We start from the raw sequence: 17,053 nt of genomic DNA on the forward strand, positions 1-17,053 counted from the left end.
AGCCGGACACCACCAGGAAAATCAGCTTGCACCCGCGCCCCAAGAGGAATTATCCTTACCTCACTTATGAAAACAGGCTTAGGGAATTGTACGAGGTCTAGATTTAACTCCTAAAAAAAAGTTATCGTGACGTAATGCATTTACTGAGAAGTTAATAAACTAATATTATGCATCTTACTGTAGTTTACAACTTCGCTCTTAACTCCTTGATCACAAATAAATGTCATTTATCGAAAAATCATAAAGTAAATCGAATAACATTGGAATCATCTTAAGTTGAGCTAGTCAACCCCGGATGAGGCACAAAACCGTTGCTTTACCGAAAGCGCCAGCAAGCAGTACGGCTAACAGTTTTCAATAAGAAATTGCGCATCAATACCACAACAACTGTGGTTGCAATTTATACATCAGTTATACCATTGAATAATACGTTCTAAAGTTATCAGAGTAACGTACCTCAGAGCTTTCATGAGAAAATGTGTCGAAAAAAAGCAGCTCGATACTTTCCGCCATGACAAGCTCCTTCTCCTCTCTCGAGACGTTAGCTCTACCTATTATGCGCATTATGGTACTAATGCAAACAAATGACACGTGAATTGTACAAGAACCTTAGACACAGGATGGCAGGATTCACTGAGAACGCTTTATCTAAAAAATTAGCGGATCTCAATAGTTCCCAGCAGAGTATACAAACTTTATCACTCTGGTTAATTCACCACCGAAAACACCATGCAGCAATAGTAAGAGTTTGGTACAGAGAGCTTTCCAAAGGTAAGATTTTCAAATATTTTCACAATCATATGACGCAAATCTGTTGTTTGCAGCAATTAATGTTACACTTCTTGGAAAAATATCGTTTATTACATTTTCATTTTATTTCAAAATGACAACAATCATCAATATGGTATTTTTTTGCATCTTTTGTGGCCGGGTTATCTTATAATATCTGCTTATTTGTCGTGTTTTCTGTGGTCATTATACTATTGCTCTCATCATATTTTCTATTTTCTCGGTAATATAAATCTCTCTCTGGCTTTTTACAGCCAAAGAACACAGGAAGTTGACGTTTATGTACCTCGCCAATGATGTAATTCAAAATTCTAAAAAGAAAGGACCTGAGTATGGGAAAGAATTTGGAAATATTCTTAAAAAAGTTTTTGAACATATGTCTTACCTAGACTCGGATGACAAAACAAGGACCGGTCTTTTGAGATTATTACAAATATGGGAAGAAAGAGGGGTTTATGATGCCAAACAGATTAAAGAGATGAAAATGGCATTTGGTGAGGATATGTTTTGTTAATTCCTTATCTTAAAGTCTTGAGTAACAGTAGCCGTGAGATATGTGTTCTAATGTACTTAAAATAATCCTATTTTAGAAAAAAATATAAATTCTGAACCCCCTAAGAAGAAGTCTAAAGTGGAAAAAGCATTTGATGAAAAGATGTCTAATTCCAAGGAAAAACCTGTTTTTAATGTATCTGCCAAAAATAAGGAACAAGGTTACCATGACATTCAAAAAATGTCTTCTAAAGAATCGAGGCAGCATATAGTGAGAGAGCGGAAAAAGTCTGAAACTGAGGTATGTCATTGTAATTTCCATTCCTTCATATGTTGATTTAAAAAAATTAATCTTTTGAGCAATATATGTATCCTTTCGAAATCATTTTGTGTATTCTATCAATTATAGCTTCATTTGTACCTAGAGGAAGTCCCAGCAGACCACTGCAATGGCCAATGGCAATAGTAAAATATTCACATATTAAGTTTTGTAGCTTTATCATTCTCTACATATATCCAGTTACAATTAAATCAGCTACTGTCAATTATCCTTCTGAAGTTAAGATGCTCAGTTGAAAGAAATATGGAATTTATTGTAATAGTATGTAAATATCACAGTTATGAACCCAAAGCTCAATTTGATAGGTGACAGTAGAGTTCTAGAGTACTAATCCCAATGGTGGGTGAAATTCACTCATCAGGGTTGGGAGGGCAAGTCCTTTTCCCTGTGGTTAACCAGGAAGACCTGGCACCCAAAAAGTCACATAGCTTGAGTGAGGCTGGGGGTGCCCAGAGAAATCTCTGGGAATTGAACCTGGCCCTTCTGGTCAGTAGTATAATGCTCTACCCACTGGAATACTGCATGTATTATTATTAGATCTTCTTAGATATTCAATACCATCACTTATAGATCATGGGGTAGTCCTTGTCGCTCATTATCAGAGTGACAACTCCATAAACCTGATCGTGTGCTATATGCATAGTCTTACACAATACATTTAACGAGCAATGGATGCACTCACATTGTTGACATTTTTCGCCCTCTTTTATTGCTGGTAGCCAATGTTCCTCTCAGATCAAGCATCTTAAAATCATTCTCCATTTTTCCTGTCCCCTTTTGATTTCTCCCAACAATCCCCTCTCCTTGCCCACCATACCTTATACTTTCTCATTTGTTTTCCTTTCAGCCCATTTTACCTTCTCCAAACCCACATTTCAAAAGCCTCCCATCTATGCCTACTGTCTTGCTTCAATGGCCATGTTTACATGCATAACTACCCACGGTATCAAAGTTTTAACCAGCCTTCTTAAGCGGGGATCAGGATGGTGCAGAGGCTAACATACAGGCTTCCCACATGAGAGCCCGGGTTTCGAATCCCGGCGATGACAGATATTTTTCAGTGGTGTCCCGATCAATTCTTGAGTTGCTTTGTGGAGGGCACTTGGAGTGAGTACGCCGTCCGTCGAAAGGGACGTTAAACTGCGGTCCCCTCGGCACCTTTTGTCAAGAGTAGGCTAATGCCAACGCTGGGTTTCTATCCACCCTTCATCCTTTCCTGTCCATCCCTAATGGCACAAATGACCTGAGCTCTCGGTCCCTGTTCATCTGTTTTCAAGTCTCCATTTCAATGGAGACTTGAAAACAGATCAACAGAACACTAATGAGGTCATTCGGAAAGAATGGGTTATGATAACAAAACACACGAGGTTAGTGAAAGAGAATGCATTTAAGTAGAACTAATTGTTCCCTAGACGCTGAGGGTGGCAAGTGGAATTTTTGCTATTTATAGCCCTGCAGTTGCTATCTCGTATTGTCTGTGGGAAGAAGGAGTCTTTGAGTCTGCTAGTTCTGGCATTTATTTCCTGAATTTTACATGCATGATCCAAGCAACCAATGTATGTAGGAGTGCGAATAATTTGCAAGACCTCAGTGCTGAAATATGCAGATCTGAATTTATTTAATAATTTCCATTTTGCGACAAACTAAAGCTTGGTCATCAACCAACTTGACTGAATTTAGGATTTCCCCACTGACTTCCATTCCTACCTCCAGTACTTCCCATGCCCCTAACCATTTCCTCCGCCTATACGTTGAGCAGCACAGGTAATAAGGGACACCCCTGCCTTACTACTCTTCATAATACCGCCCATTCTCCATCCCCCACTCGCACCTTAGCAGTCGGAGACATTTACAGGTTGTGGATAAGTCTCCAATCCCTGCAATATACTCTAATTTTCCGGGATACATTCATTAGTTTTCCTAATTCAATATATCAAACAACTTTTCAAAATCTACAAAGCAGGCAAATACATCCAGATTATATTCTATGTTCCTCTATGTTAATGAATGGCATCACCCATGTCTGTCCCCTTCCTGAACCAAAACTGATCATCCCCTAAGTTATCATTTAGCCTGCTCTCCATCCTTTTGTTAATGATCCTGAGAACTAATTAAGCTGTACGCAAAATCAAATTTATTATTCTGTTGTCCTCACATGATTGGCCCTCTCCTTTTTTGGAATAGGAACTAACACATCTTGCTAAGTCTTCTGGCCAGATTCCTGCATTCCTGACAGATGCATCAAATAAGTCCATAAAGACTCCTCCTCCCACAGTTTCCTAAACCTTAACATAGTTCCCCAGGAATATTGTCTATTCTCACATCCTTATTTGATTTCATCTTCCTTAGTGCACTTTCTATCTTATCGTCAAGTAAGCCTAAGCTATCTTCACTGACATCTTTCTCTGTCTAACCCTGCTGGTCTAAGTTCTTTACCGTACAGTTCTTCTATATATTCCTTCCATTTCTCTTGGATTAACTAGTATTTTTTGAGACTTACTCTCCTAACTTACCATTTCCTTGCCTTTCGTCTTCCACCACGTATCTTTTGCTCTTTGTCACCCATCTCAATTCATTATTTAGCTCTTTGTACTTCCTTTTGCCTAACTATATTTACACTTCCATTTCCTCCTCTCATCTATATTTAATCTAAGAATCTCATCCGTTATCCATGGTTTTTTTGTCCTTTTCCTATTTACAGTTCCTATAGTTTCTTTTGCATCTTGCGAAATCCCCTTTTTTATGTATTTCCATTTTTCCTCAATAGTACTAAGCTCCTTTAATCATGATTTTCTCTACTCCTTCCTTGTCAGTCCAGTTAATGGTTCTACATTCCATATCCTAACCCCCCTCCTCTGTCCTTTGTTTTTGCATCAGATGCTACCCTTCATGACTACCAAATTGTGATCAGAGTCTGCATCTGCTCCTGAATTGATCTTGCTATTTCCATATCAGATTTCAAATTCTTCAAACCGATCAAGGCTCTTAAATTCCTCTTCTTTGGCGATTAATGTTCCTGATGTCTGCGAATGAGATCAGCACAAATCAATTCATCTTGTGACGAATAGTGTTATCGTTAATAGCATTACCTTGCAATTGCTTTTCATTTATCCAAATTTGTAGCTCAATATTAGTGAGAATACGTAACCATTGTGTAGATATTCTAGTCACTCCCTGTGAAGCATCTCTCTCCTTAATGTGTTTTTCCCTTCCTCGAGGAGAGCGCAAATCATTGATGTTGACCGATTGTATCTCCGCACTCACGCCCTGGTCTTGCTTTGCAGAGATTTCACTTTTCGTCTGAGTGGTTATTTTTATTCTCCTGGCTGTCTTCTTGTGAATTTTTGTTCTGAGGAAACTTTTAAAACTATGCAAAAAATATTAAATATTCCCCAAAGTTATCACAAATGGAACACTAGGTTGAAAGACATAAGAAAAACACAAACATAATGTTAGGAAAATGTATGATCAGTGGTGGAGCTGAGATGCTAGCAGTACGAGTACAAAACGCAAGCTGAAGCAGCATGTGTGCAATCATGCCGGGAATCCCCCTCTCCTTGTCCCTCATCATGCAAATTATTTGCTCCGCAAGGTGCTCGGTAAGCGAAGTTCTACTGTAGCACTAATCCCTGAGAAATTGGAAAAGAAGCCATTTTTCTCTACCATGATGGTGTGCGGGAATACTCGCATGAGGCCTTCAAGAGCCCAATTTCAAACAGTAATACTATTCACATCACAGGTTAAAGAAAAGTCAATTGTTCATCTTGTTGAACACTTGTATCTTTACAAGGAAAATACCCCAGGACTTGTCATAATTAGCATTAATTGTGAATGAGCCTCTACAAAAAATACTAGCACACATTTCTTCAAAAGCAATTGACACCAGCAGAAATGTTAATCACATTGTAAACTTGAGTGATTGGTGTTGAAACTTCATGTGCTTCAGTGGGAACTCCTTATATGTCCAGTGTATTTTTTCAAAGTTATCAACCCGGGTCAAAGGTCATTATTCTAATCATATGTATTCCTGTACTCCAGGCCATGGTAAATGGCAAAAGTATGAACTCAACCCTGAGGCTGATGTCAAATTTCGCACATCTTTTGTCCCAATTGTTGTTGATTCCCATTAAAGAATTTCACGTCCACCTCCAAGAACCACAAATTTGGTTCAGATCGTTTCCCTCAATCACTCTTGGAGTGGAAAATAGTTCCTAACAAACAGTTGGCATCTTACAATTGGGAAACTCAGGTTAGTGTTTCATGTTTTTTCTCCCCAGAGGGCAGTAACCTAGGTTGACGTTGGTCTTGGTCAGAGGCTGGTGTCATAGGGAATGTCTTTGGCCCATGGCCACCCACGGGGAGGAAAGCAATTAGATGGCAAAGTGGTGTGTCGCACATGAATTCCTCTTGGAGCTCCCGTTGTTAAATATTTTGGAACTTTATCATACACTGTCTCAGTAAGTGGTGACTGATGACCCCCTAATGTCTTTTTCACTCAAGGTCGAGATAGAAATTGATGGGAGGAAAGAGGTTCACACAACCCTATCTCCGCATCGAGCCCTGCCAGCTGGTGATCCACCGGAGCCTGAAGAATTGATAAAAGCGCTCCTGGACCTGGAGAATTCTGCATCGAGTGATGCAGTTGTCCGGGAGCGCATTGCTAGTCTCCCTCCAGAGGTCTCTGAAGTATCTCTTCTCTCAAAGCTTGAAGGTAAAAATCACATTTCTCTGTGAAGTGCTCATTTCCATTCTTGCATCCATGTTCTAATCACTGTTTGCCAATTTGTTCGATAATGTACCAGCTTGCTAGCCGAAAAGTAGAGAGTGGGAATCTTTTAGGCATATTTGTTATTCTATTTATTTATTAATTATTATTTCATATCTTTTTTTTAAATTTGTGAAATATAAGATATTATTATTTAGTAATCATCCACCCGTGGGAAGCTGTGCGAATGGATCACACTGTTCCTGAATCTGTGCCCAACCATAATAAAATCTAACTGATATCTTTCTGAGTCACCTGGCATTTTCCATGTATACTAATGCCTTTTGTGGTGTCTAAACCAAGTGTTGGTGATGACTAACCCCTGTCTCCTGCAGAACTCAACTGCTTTCTCCCCGCAGTCATTCTTCGTACCTAAACTGTAGCTCCCCACCTCATCACTATCTCTTCCTTTGCCTAACATCGCATTCCAATCCATCATCACTATCAAATGTTTCCCTGCGAGAACACTCGTGATTATGTCCTCTAATTGACTGTATATCCTATCGACCTATTCCTCCGTATGGTTGCTCGGTGGCATGTATACCTGAACAATGACCAAGTTCGTCGGTTCTGCTTTTATCTCCACTAGTAATATTCTATCCGTTGCCTGTTCTATGTTGACTACGCTTCTTCCTACCTCTTTATTTAATACTATGGCAACCCCTCGTTGGCTCTCGTCCCCTCTGCTGATTATTACTCTATAACTATCCCTCCAGTAATCCCATCCCCACTATCCATCTATCTCACATCGCATAAACCTAAAATATCTATGTTTCTTCTTTCCATCTCTCACTTAATATTCTCTAATTTTTTTTGTCCTAACATTCCAAGTTCCTATTCCAACTAAATTGGTCTTCTACTTCTGCGTCTTCTGTCCTGCTGCTGTCGGCTTTCTTTGCAAGGATTTCATGAGATGACGACTGCGGAAGCCATGCCTCCCCCGCTGCCAGGCATGACAACTCGCCCTATCTTTCTTGGAATTGTGGCATAACAAAGGGTGCTCTCATTTTTTTTAAATTGGCATGTCTATCAAACATGCATACATGCATGATATCTATACGAACATGTTACAGGCAAGAATTCAAGATTTATATAATGATGTCTACATGATTCTCTTTTTGAAATTTTGGCCACAAATCTAACGATGCTCTTTTTGCATGATGAATACCTTGTCAACGCCCATAGCAGAGCCCCAAAAGATAATTCCATAGCACACTCGAAATTGAGAATTACCAAAGTAGGCTGTTTTTAAAACTACTTGATCATTGAAACCTTTGCTAGGTTTAACAAACCGAACGGTATTAGGGTTAACCCTGTGAAATTTATTCATGATGGAAAGGAAACAAACTATGCAAATTTCACTTGAATAGAGATTTATTCACGACCTGGGTTTCAAACACTTAATGTCATCTTCAGGTGACTATACAGAGTTACATATCCTATATATATGACAAGCAATGGGGGGGGGGGTAGGGGTTTAGGAGCGGAGGAGAAGGGAAGAGGGAGGGGCAAGAGGGGGGGGGGAGAGGGAAAAGAGTGTAGAGGGAGGTTTGAGAGAGAGAGGGGTGTTTGGGTTGGGTAAGGAGAGCGAAGGAGGAAAACGGGGGGGGAGGGGTTGGGAAAGATAGGGGGGGAGGGAGGGTTCTGGTAGAGGATGGGAGGGGGGGGAAGGTCCACGAGCCGAAAATTCCGCTGTATCCTGTGAGTCATAGTTGGTCACTGGTGTCGTTGGCTGGGCGTTGACCGGTTGGGCTTGGTGGCTTTTAGGTAACGTCCTCATTACCTGGCTTGGTTTCCGAGGGTCGACGTTGGAAGGGCCTCCTGCGGGGGAGGCCAGCGTACCGGGAGGAAAAGGGGGGGGGAAGGGGAAATTCCGTCTCCTCCTCATCAGCGTCTTACATTGGGTAGTCCCATGGACTCAAAGGGAATGGAAAAAAATGGGGAGTGGGATGGGAGAATTTGGTCGTTAAGGAGAGGAGACTGGACGCCCTCGAAGCGTTGGAAATCGTCCAGCATTCCCGAAGAAAGACGTTACTGGTTAACGACCAAATTCTCCCATCCCACTCCCCATTTTTTTCCATTCCCTTTGAGTCCATGGGACTACCCAATGTAAGACGCTGATGAGGAGGAGACGGAATTTCCCCTTCCCCCCCCCTTTTCCTCCCGGTACGCTGGCCTCCCCCGCAGGAGGCCCTTCCAACGTCGACCCTCGGAAACCAAGCCAGGTAATGAGGACGTTACCTAAAAGCCACCAAGCCCAACCGGTCAACGCCCAGCCAACGACACCAGTGACCAACTATGACTCACAGGATACAGCGGAATTTTCGGCTCGTGGACCTTCCCCCCCCTCCCATCCTCTACCAGAACCCTCCCTCCCCCCCTATCTTTCCCAACCCCTCCCCCCCCGTTTTCCTCCTTCGCTCTCCTTACCCAACCCAAACACCCCTCTCTCTCTCAAACCTCCCTCTACACTCTTTTCCCTCTCCCCCCCCTCTCGCCCCTCCCTCTTCCCTTCTCCTCCGCTCCTAAACCCCTACCCCCCCCCATTGCTTGTCATATATATAGGATATGTAACTCTGTATAGTCACCTGAAGATGACATTAAGTGTTTGAAACCCAGGTCGTGAATAAATCTCTATTCAAGTGAAATTTGCATAGTTTGTTTCCTTTCCAACTTTGCTAGGTTTATTTTTCGCTGGACGAATCCAGGTGGTATTTCCTCCCACAAAACCTTACGTCAGATATCAGCGAGGGCATATATTTGTCTCTAGGGTTCTGGAAAATGTTGATCTTATTCGGTAATTGTTATAGAATTTCACCAAATAACTGAGACACTTGTTTTATTTATTCGCAGACAAAGGAGCAGCAGATAAACTTTCTGTGCAAGTAAATGAGGCTTTGCAGTTACTTATGGATTACAATGGTAGGTTGGCTGAAGAAATGGAAGATAGGAAGAGAGTCTCTGCAATGCTTCGTGATTTTTTACAAGCCCAAAAAGATCTGTACACCCAGGCCGAAGAGAGGTTAGAGGTAAGAGACTTATGCAATTTTAAGTTTACTTGATTTAGCAATTTTAGCAGTACGTCAACATTCAGTCAGTATTTAAAGTGGATTGCAACCTTCCATTCTTTCTTGTCCAATGCTAAGCAGTGGAAGATCTCTAAGGGAAACCATTACCATGTTTAGTGGGATTTTACCTGTTTTAAGTGTGGGTTTTGGATAGTCTCTAATGTTTATTTACATCTCGATATTGTGAGAACTTCTTGTTTCTTCGCTGTAATTTATCTCTTTCTTCATGTCTTCCTACTTTCTAAAATATCTCCCCTTCCTTCCTCTACCATGCTTACTCAACATTCTATCCATGGCCTTTGACTTCCCTCTGCCTTTCAATATTTCTTCCATCTACTTTCTATCTCTATTTCAGATGTCCTCTCTGTTCAACTTATATTATCCATTCCCCACCACACCCATTTCTCAAATACATCCAATATGCCCTCATCCTCTTGTTTCAAAGACTACTTATGCCCTATGCTTCACATGGATGATATACACATATTGAGTGGTTATAGATAAGATCAGCAAATAAAAAATTTCTGAATGAGGAACATTTGCTTTACTCATAACAACATAATTTGCCCATTTCAAATGTTTGCATGCATTTATCGTGATTATTTTGAGGGATCCTTTTTCCAATACTCTGTTCTTAATTTTTCTCAAATAGCTCATAACTCCCTCAATAGTGTTTTTAATGGGATACCATCATTCAATGGCCGCCCCACTGGGGTCAGACACCCTTGCAGACGCCTCGCTGAGGAACAGACGCTGCGTGGACTACCTTTCGTCTGGCTCCTAACCTTCGACCTATCTGGCATGGGTGACCCTACCAAGAGCAATTATCATTTCTCCCCCCAGCACAGCTCTAGGGGTCATCCAAAGGCACAAGCCCTTCAGCCATGACAGGGTTGTAGAACTTATAGAGGAATGAAACATCCGTTGAACACCCAATGAAAACCATTCAGTGGCTGCAAATAACGATGTAAATTGAAAGTGTGTCCATCCTTGGTGAACTCAGTTTCCTCGTCTTTCAACATTTGAATGTAGTTACAATGTAAATTGTGTCTGCCTAAAATGGGGTATTTTTTGTTCAATAAGTTAAAGCGGATCTTTTACATTCCTGGGAAATTAATCAACCATGGACTTGCTCTTGTTCAATATTTATTAAGTTTTTTATTGTTATTCCTTCCTTTTTACTTTGGTAAAGCCTTGAAGACCATGCCAAACCATAACCATGGCACTCAGCGTCATACTCATAGCCTCTTTCCCATCCCTCCCTTTGCCTATTAGTTTGCATTCCAATCATCCCGTTACCATTACATGCTTCCTGCCTTGCATAGTCCTGATTATTACTTATAATTTATGTAACAAACTGGTTACTTATCTCTCCCAATCATTGCTTGTCACCACACATATCTGGATTGCAACTGCATTGGTCAGTTCAGTTTTACCTCGACCACTCAACTGCTCTACATTCACTACCCTCCTCCCCAGTTTCCCCATTCAGCATCAACCCTCACCACTCCCTTGCCCCCCCCCCTCCCAATTTAAATTACTCTCTATCATTCTAGTAAGTCTCTCTATCTCTACTCACATTATCTGAACAACCTCCTCCTCCATTTCTTTCTCAATGTTTTCTATTTTCCCTTTGCTCATTATTGTCCTATCATTCCATGTGGCTATTCCAACTGTTGTGGTCCTCTCAGGGAATTCTTTTACACTGATTTCATCTGGGTTGCACAAGGAATGCATGTAATAATTACCACAGAGGCCTTGTCTGCACAACTATCGGCCCACTGGGCCGAATGCCACAGTTTCAAGGGCTCGTTTTCTCTTTGTGGCTGTCCATGCTTTTCATGGGAGTGATAATTGAGGTAGTTTTTCCTGCCCTTATCAATAGTATTTTTAACATTTCACATTCATTTAAGTGGCCAGCTCACTGAGGCCCTTTGCTGCCATCTGAAAAATAAACAGATCCTGCACAGACAACTTGCAATTTATTGATGGGGAATTTTAACAGGCCACAGCAGAAAAGACACATGGCCTGGATTCCTATGTGTTAGTATTGTCATAAGGTGAGGCAAAGGAAAGAGCAACACTTAATAGCCAATAAGGATGGGAGGGTCAAGAGAAAGATGCAGACGGGAGGAAAGCACAATGATAGGGGGGGATCTGTTGCAGGGATGGGCAAGCATTAAATGGCGACAGTTAATTCAGGGTCAGCAATTCCTTTAACCATTCCTAAAACTGTTTCTAGTTGTCTAGAGCTATCCATTGTTGTTCAAATGTAAAATGTTTCATCAAAATAATAATTTAAAGGTGTTTGCCAAAATTGCTCCAGAGGGTAATTTTCCTCACTTCAGTTCATGAATGATATTTTTCTACTTGAGATCTAAAGCATCTTTACCTTTAACGAACATTCTACTTAAGGTCAATGTGGTCTGAAAGGTACTGTAGGGATTCTTTTAGCGTTACAGTCAGTGAAATTGTCTAAAAACTGGTTTGAGCATCAATTATTCTTTATCTTAGGCGTGTTATTACAAGAATAAATTGTGTCAATTGAAGTTGGCCTTTATCTTTTAACAATGACTGAATCTATTAAACTAAGTTGATAACTCTAAATAGAAGTAATTTTCTTAACTATAATTTCTCTGTTAAAACATCTTTAAATAATGTTACACTGAAGAAGTAGTGAATAAATCAACAAAAGGCCAAAAATGATCATGGAACAAACCATGGATTCAGTGTCCAGTCCACTGGAATAATGGGATCAGTAGATAGGGATATGTAGACTAAAAAATATTAATCTTCGACCAGGGTTATCAATAAATATAGAAAGTATAAAAAATAATCACAATCTCACAGGCAAGTTAATGGCATTATCAGATGTATATTATTTATAATTGTCGTAAAATTGTCCAACTACGGATCGGTGTCATTCCATTTAACTAAAATATTATCTGCATATCTTAACCAATAAATGATGGACTTAAACCTATTTTTCTCAAGTTAAAAAGCTGTTTGACAAATTGTTTCTTAAATTAAAAATCTTATTTTCAAAGTAATCGATAAATTTCAGAAAGGAGAGAAGAAATAGGTAATGTAATTGCTAAGCCTTCCTTCAGTTAATAGAAAACATTTTAAAAACAAAGGAATGTCGCAAAGCACTAAGTTAAAACTGCTGGTCTATTAGATGCACCTGGTTCTTGTTTTTCATAGAGGCACCATAATTGCATGTATATGTATGTTAGCAACACCATGGAGGCATGTGATGGACGTAAATTATGTTTGTAACTAGTGTATGTAAAAGTTTCCCATCAATAAATTGCAGTGGAATACCGTAAACTTTCAAAGGAGTGAGTTTTATTTATACTACCTTTTGTGACATATTCGATGGTTTCTGGCTCAACTTTGTGGAAGTTCATGTTTATTAAATGAAGAACACAATGTATTTTTCCACCGTTCTTCATTTTGGTACAACTAGTTTCAACGCTTAGGTGCCATCATCAGGTACAAATTACTCGAGTTGCGGTTCATTTATATACCATTCATGTAGTGGAAGGGGAGGGTGAGAGAGACATAAACAACTTTGAGACGTAGACATTGTCTTTGGAATATGGACAGGTATTGAAAGACAAGTAGACACTTTGGTGAACGCCTTATATTCCCAATGCAAAGAAATCAATTTCACATGTAAGGAATAACATAATAGGAAACTCAATTCCTAGGTATCACAGTGTCTAAAAAGGAATAGGGATTTAAATTGGTATTTTTTCTTGAAAGTACCACCACAGATGACATTATCCCATTCAACTCCCACCATCATATATCTCAAAAGTTATCCATTTTTCATTTCTTGATAAATAGACTTCTGGACATACCTCTCTCTCAAAGTAATTTTGTTCAAGAACTGAAAATGATAAAAGATATTGCAGTGGAAATGAGTACAAAGAAGATTTAATAGAAAAAATACTTCACAGAAAATGTTCCCTTAGAACAAACAATCTTTTGTTTAAACCAGTTAATATGGATGTAAAAGATTACAAATGGTGTAGACTCTCTTATTATGGATTGATTTCACAAAAGATAGCCAACCCATTCCCCAGAGAACAATTTCAGATAGCATTTTAAATTGTGAACAACCTAAAATCTTTCATGAACACCATGAAAGACAAAGGGGAAAAACAAAATAAAAGTGGCATTTATAAATTGACTTTTATGGACTGCAGTGCTATATACATAGGCCAAACGGGGAGAAAAACACGGGTGGAGGAACATGAATGCTGTTTTAGGAAATGTGACCTCGCACAAAAATCTCACTTCGCCAAGCATCTGTGGGATGAAAATCATGAGAAAGACTTCAACCCGGAACTGATGCATCGAATGGGCAAAGATAGGAGGATGGACAAGTGGGAAGAGCTGGAAATCAGACATAATTTGAAGTAGGTCAACGGTCAATTTGGTCAACGATTTATTGTTTGAATACCTCTCCCCAATCCCGGAAGCATCCCTTTCCTTCACGGAATGACCCTACCCTACCCCCTCTGTGAACCCCACTAATCACCTTCCCTGATGCTTCCAACTCCCCTCCCCCCCCTCCTCCTTCCGATCACATCCCCCTCTCTCATCCTCCCCTTCCCCCACAAGAATGGTATATAAATGGACCGCAACTTGAGTAATTTGTGCCAGATGATAACGCATAAACTATTAGCACCAACTAAAGAATAGTGGGAAAATTCATTGTGTTCTTCATTTAATCAACTTCTTGTGACGTTAGACTTATTTGGCATGGATGACACCAACAGGAGCAAACATGAACATTATGATTGCAGTAAAACTGGTATTTGTGAATCAGTTCTTTGAACAAATAAGCTATGCAACATCCATTGTTTCCGTTAATTAGACAAATGAAATCACTGTTGAAAGAGAAATATGGGGAGCACATAGTTAAAAATACGCCCTTGGAACCTGGTCATGAATCAAGAGAAAACTTAAGAAAGAGAAGCCCTGTGTTATTCCAATATTGAAGGGCAAATTTTTGGACATAGTGTTTGAACATTTTTTGTAAATTTTATATATAACATGTCTTATGGTTGGCATATGTGCTTTTGAGTCTCCTGAATATTTTTAAACGCAGCTTAAATTTTTCTACAAGTGTATTAAAAATTAAGCCGAATGTATTAACCCGTATGGTGCCAGCAAGGTGATATATCAGTTACCTTAATTTGTACTCCTAAGCCCTACACTCTGTTTTTTCTAAATTTAACTTGAGTGAGAGCAAAATAATCAAATTTTATCACATTTTCTGTAATGTTTAAAGAGTATAAATTAAAAACAATTACCTTCAAAATATTATCATTAGATTCTATTGAAATGTCCATCCACAAATGTACGTAATCATCAAAAGACCTTGGCATTTTCCATGATAACTTGGTAATGGAGGCATGCACTTTAAGGGTTGAAGCTGTATCAGGTGAAATTTATTAAAAATATTTGTAAAAGGTTGCTCATTATATTTGTCTGTATGTCTAAGGAATTTTCTTCTAATTTGTCTAGGAATACACGGATAAACTACAAAAGGTGTATTTGGTGAGGCAGGAACTCAAGTCGCACATTCAGAACCTTCCCGATCTCACACAGCTACCAGATGTCACGGGTGGCCTTGCCCCTCTCCCCTCCGCTGGGGATCTTTTTAGTATGCATTGAAGAGAGTCTTTATCATCGTCAAGACCATTTGAATATTGCCTGAAAACATGGTTGAAGTACACACACACACACACACATATATATATATATATATATATATATATATATATATAATTATATATATATATGTTTGTATATATATATATATATATAATTATATATATATGTTTGTATATATATATATATATATATGTATGTATATAATGCATATGTATATGTTCTCATTGTGGTTAAGTGACCACTGTGCATTCACCTCTGTTGCCATTGGAGAGTCTTCTTCAGATTGGTTGTGACAAACTGGTCAGTGTCACGCAATGGCATCATCCAGCTGCTCAATGGCCTCCATTGATGCGGCTCCTCTCTGCTAATGTTAATAAGTGAAAGATAGTTGTTGGACATCAGCTGGAAACTATCTCTTGCAAGTGAAGACTTTGGAATGATTAATCATTCTTGCTGTCCTCCATTCAGTTGAAGATCTTGTTTTGATTTAAAATTCATATTTGTCCGGATTCAATTCTTTTTATATCATTTAATTTGAAAAAAATCTTAAATTTATTTAAAATTAGTCTTATATGTCCTATTACAAGTGATGTATGTTTCATTTGATTTTGAGAAATTTGGTTTTGAGAATGCTGGATACATTTAATGAATGCTGTTCTTGTATTTCCTTTGATCTGTTACTGCATGTAAATTTTATGTAGTATTTTATTTCACGTAATACCCTAATGACATTTTCAGAGTGATTGCGCCTAAAGAATAGTGTTACGTTTATTTTTGAAGACAATTATGTTTTGGAATTGCTATTTGTGTGTTCCTTTGTTGTTTGTGTAAGTATATTGTAAAATGCACTGACTTAGAAGCAGCTGCAATTTTGATTGAAGTTCCCAGTGTTCATTCATGAATTGTCTCTTATGATTCTGTTGTCCATTAGGGAAGGAATTCCACCTTAGAATAAAATGTTATCAGCAAAATCAATATGTCAGTAATGTATACACATTACTGTGCTTGTGTAAATAAACTCCAATATCCTATTCTGTTTCTCTGTCATTTTATTTGTAATATGATAATACAAGCCCCGTATAAAATTCCACTGTGATCTTTAATAGTTATAATTCAGCGCATATATCTGAGCCTTAATAATAGGGATGTGAGTTATGGATGAAAACAATGGGGACAAAACAGGCCCTTCTATCTGAAAGTTTACTGAGTGGCCACAAATTAACTTATTTCCCTAAGTAAACAATGAACATATCATTTAGTGTAAAATTTATCTTTCTATAATTCCTCATGTTAATGCTAAAATATATATACATTTGAATCATTGCAATGAAATTATGGGATGAAACTTGCAAGTAAGGCGAGTTGAATATTAGCGATACACAACATTTATGTAAGTTTCTATGGCATCATATTTTCCAAGGGGCCCTGCAGCTCATGGAGATACGGAGTGCATATAAGAACAAATGAAGCAGTGCAACGATAGCAGATGCCCTATATAACGAGGTCTCATGGTCCCGACTAAGTCATTCCCTGCTGTAAGCTCCCTTTATTATCAATGGTGTCTTTGATAATTACACATTAATTGATTCCTATTGCTTTTCAGGATGTTATTTTAACCTAATTGAATGAAATTACATCATAGTTATAAGACTATCAACAAGGAGACTACGCATAATAATTTATAATACCTCCTATGACTTTGAGGCTAATATAAACATGTGATATTATGGACATGAGTTTTTGGTAGTCAATTATGATAACCACACTAGTTTGATATTATGAACAAGGCTCATCATTGGCTACAGATTATGCATCACATCTTTGATTGAGTTGAGAATTTAATCTATTTATGTAAGGAACTTGATAACTGTAATGTTGAACTTGTAAATACTGATTAAAAAATTTTTA

The 17,053-nt window shown here is 38.8% G+C and overlaps 2 protein-coding genes across 2 annotated transcripts in view; one reads left to right on the plus strand and one right to left on the minus strand.

Moving 5' to 3' along the window:
• vir (VIR_N domain-containing protein) overlaps positions 1–517 on the minus strand; it is a 63,333-nt gene extending 62,816 nt beyond the window's left edge. The window contains exons 1-2 of the mRNA XM_071595279.1: positions 457–517; positions 1–110 (exon numbers count right to left, since the gene is read on the minus strand). The exon at positions 1–110 is cut by the window's left edge and continues 3 nt beyond it. Of these exons, the coding sequence (XP_071451380.1) occupies positions 1–110; positions 457–513 (167 nt within the window). The 5' untranslated portion in view covers positions 514–517. The remainder of the gene's footprint in view (positions 111–456) is intronic.
• Positions 518–614: 97 nt separating this feature from the next.
• Positions 615–15,240, plus strand: LOC139696429 (regulation of nuclear pre-mRNA domain-containing protein 1B). The gene is made up of 6 exons (XM_071595191.1): positions 615–771; positions 1,044–1,283; positions 1,380–1,582; positions 6,122–6,332; positions 9,240–9,415; positions 14,996–15,240. The coding sequence occupies exons 1-6, from the start codon at positions 621–623 to the stop codon at positions 15,143–15,145; spliced, it is 1,131 nt and encodes a 376-aa protein (XP_071451292.1). The 5' UTR covers positions 615–620; the 3' UTR covers positions 15,146–15,240.
• Positions 15,241–17,053: the final 1,813 nt, after the last annotated feature.

Source organism: Hetaerina americana, unplaced genomic scaffold (genome assembly GCF_022747635.1).
Source record: "Hetaerina americana unplaced genomic scaffold, ioHetAmer1.1.p SCAF_7, whole genome shotgun sequence".
NCBI lineage: Eukaryota > Metazoa > Arthropoda > Insecta > Odonata > Calopterygidae > Hetaerina > Hetaerina americana.

Coding starts and splice junctions, on each gene's coding strand:
- LOC139696429 (XM_071595191.1), top strand. CDS start 621: ATGGCAGGATTCACTGAGAACGCTTTATCTAAAAAATTAGCGGATCTC. Junction 1,284..1,379: donor AGAGATGAAAATGGCATTTG/GTGAGGATATGT, acceptor ATCCTATTTTAG/AAAAAAATATAAATTCTGAA. Junction 9,416..14,995: donor AGGCCGAAGAGAGGTTAGAG/GTAAGAGACTTA, acceptor TAATTTGTCTAG/GAATACACGGATAAACTACA.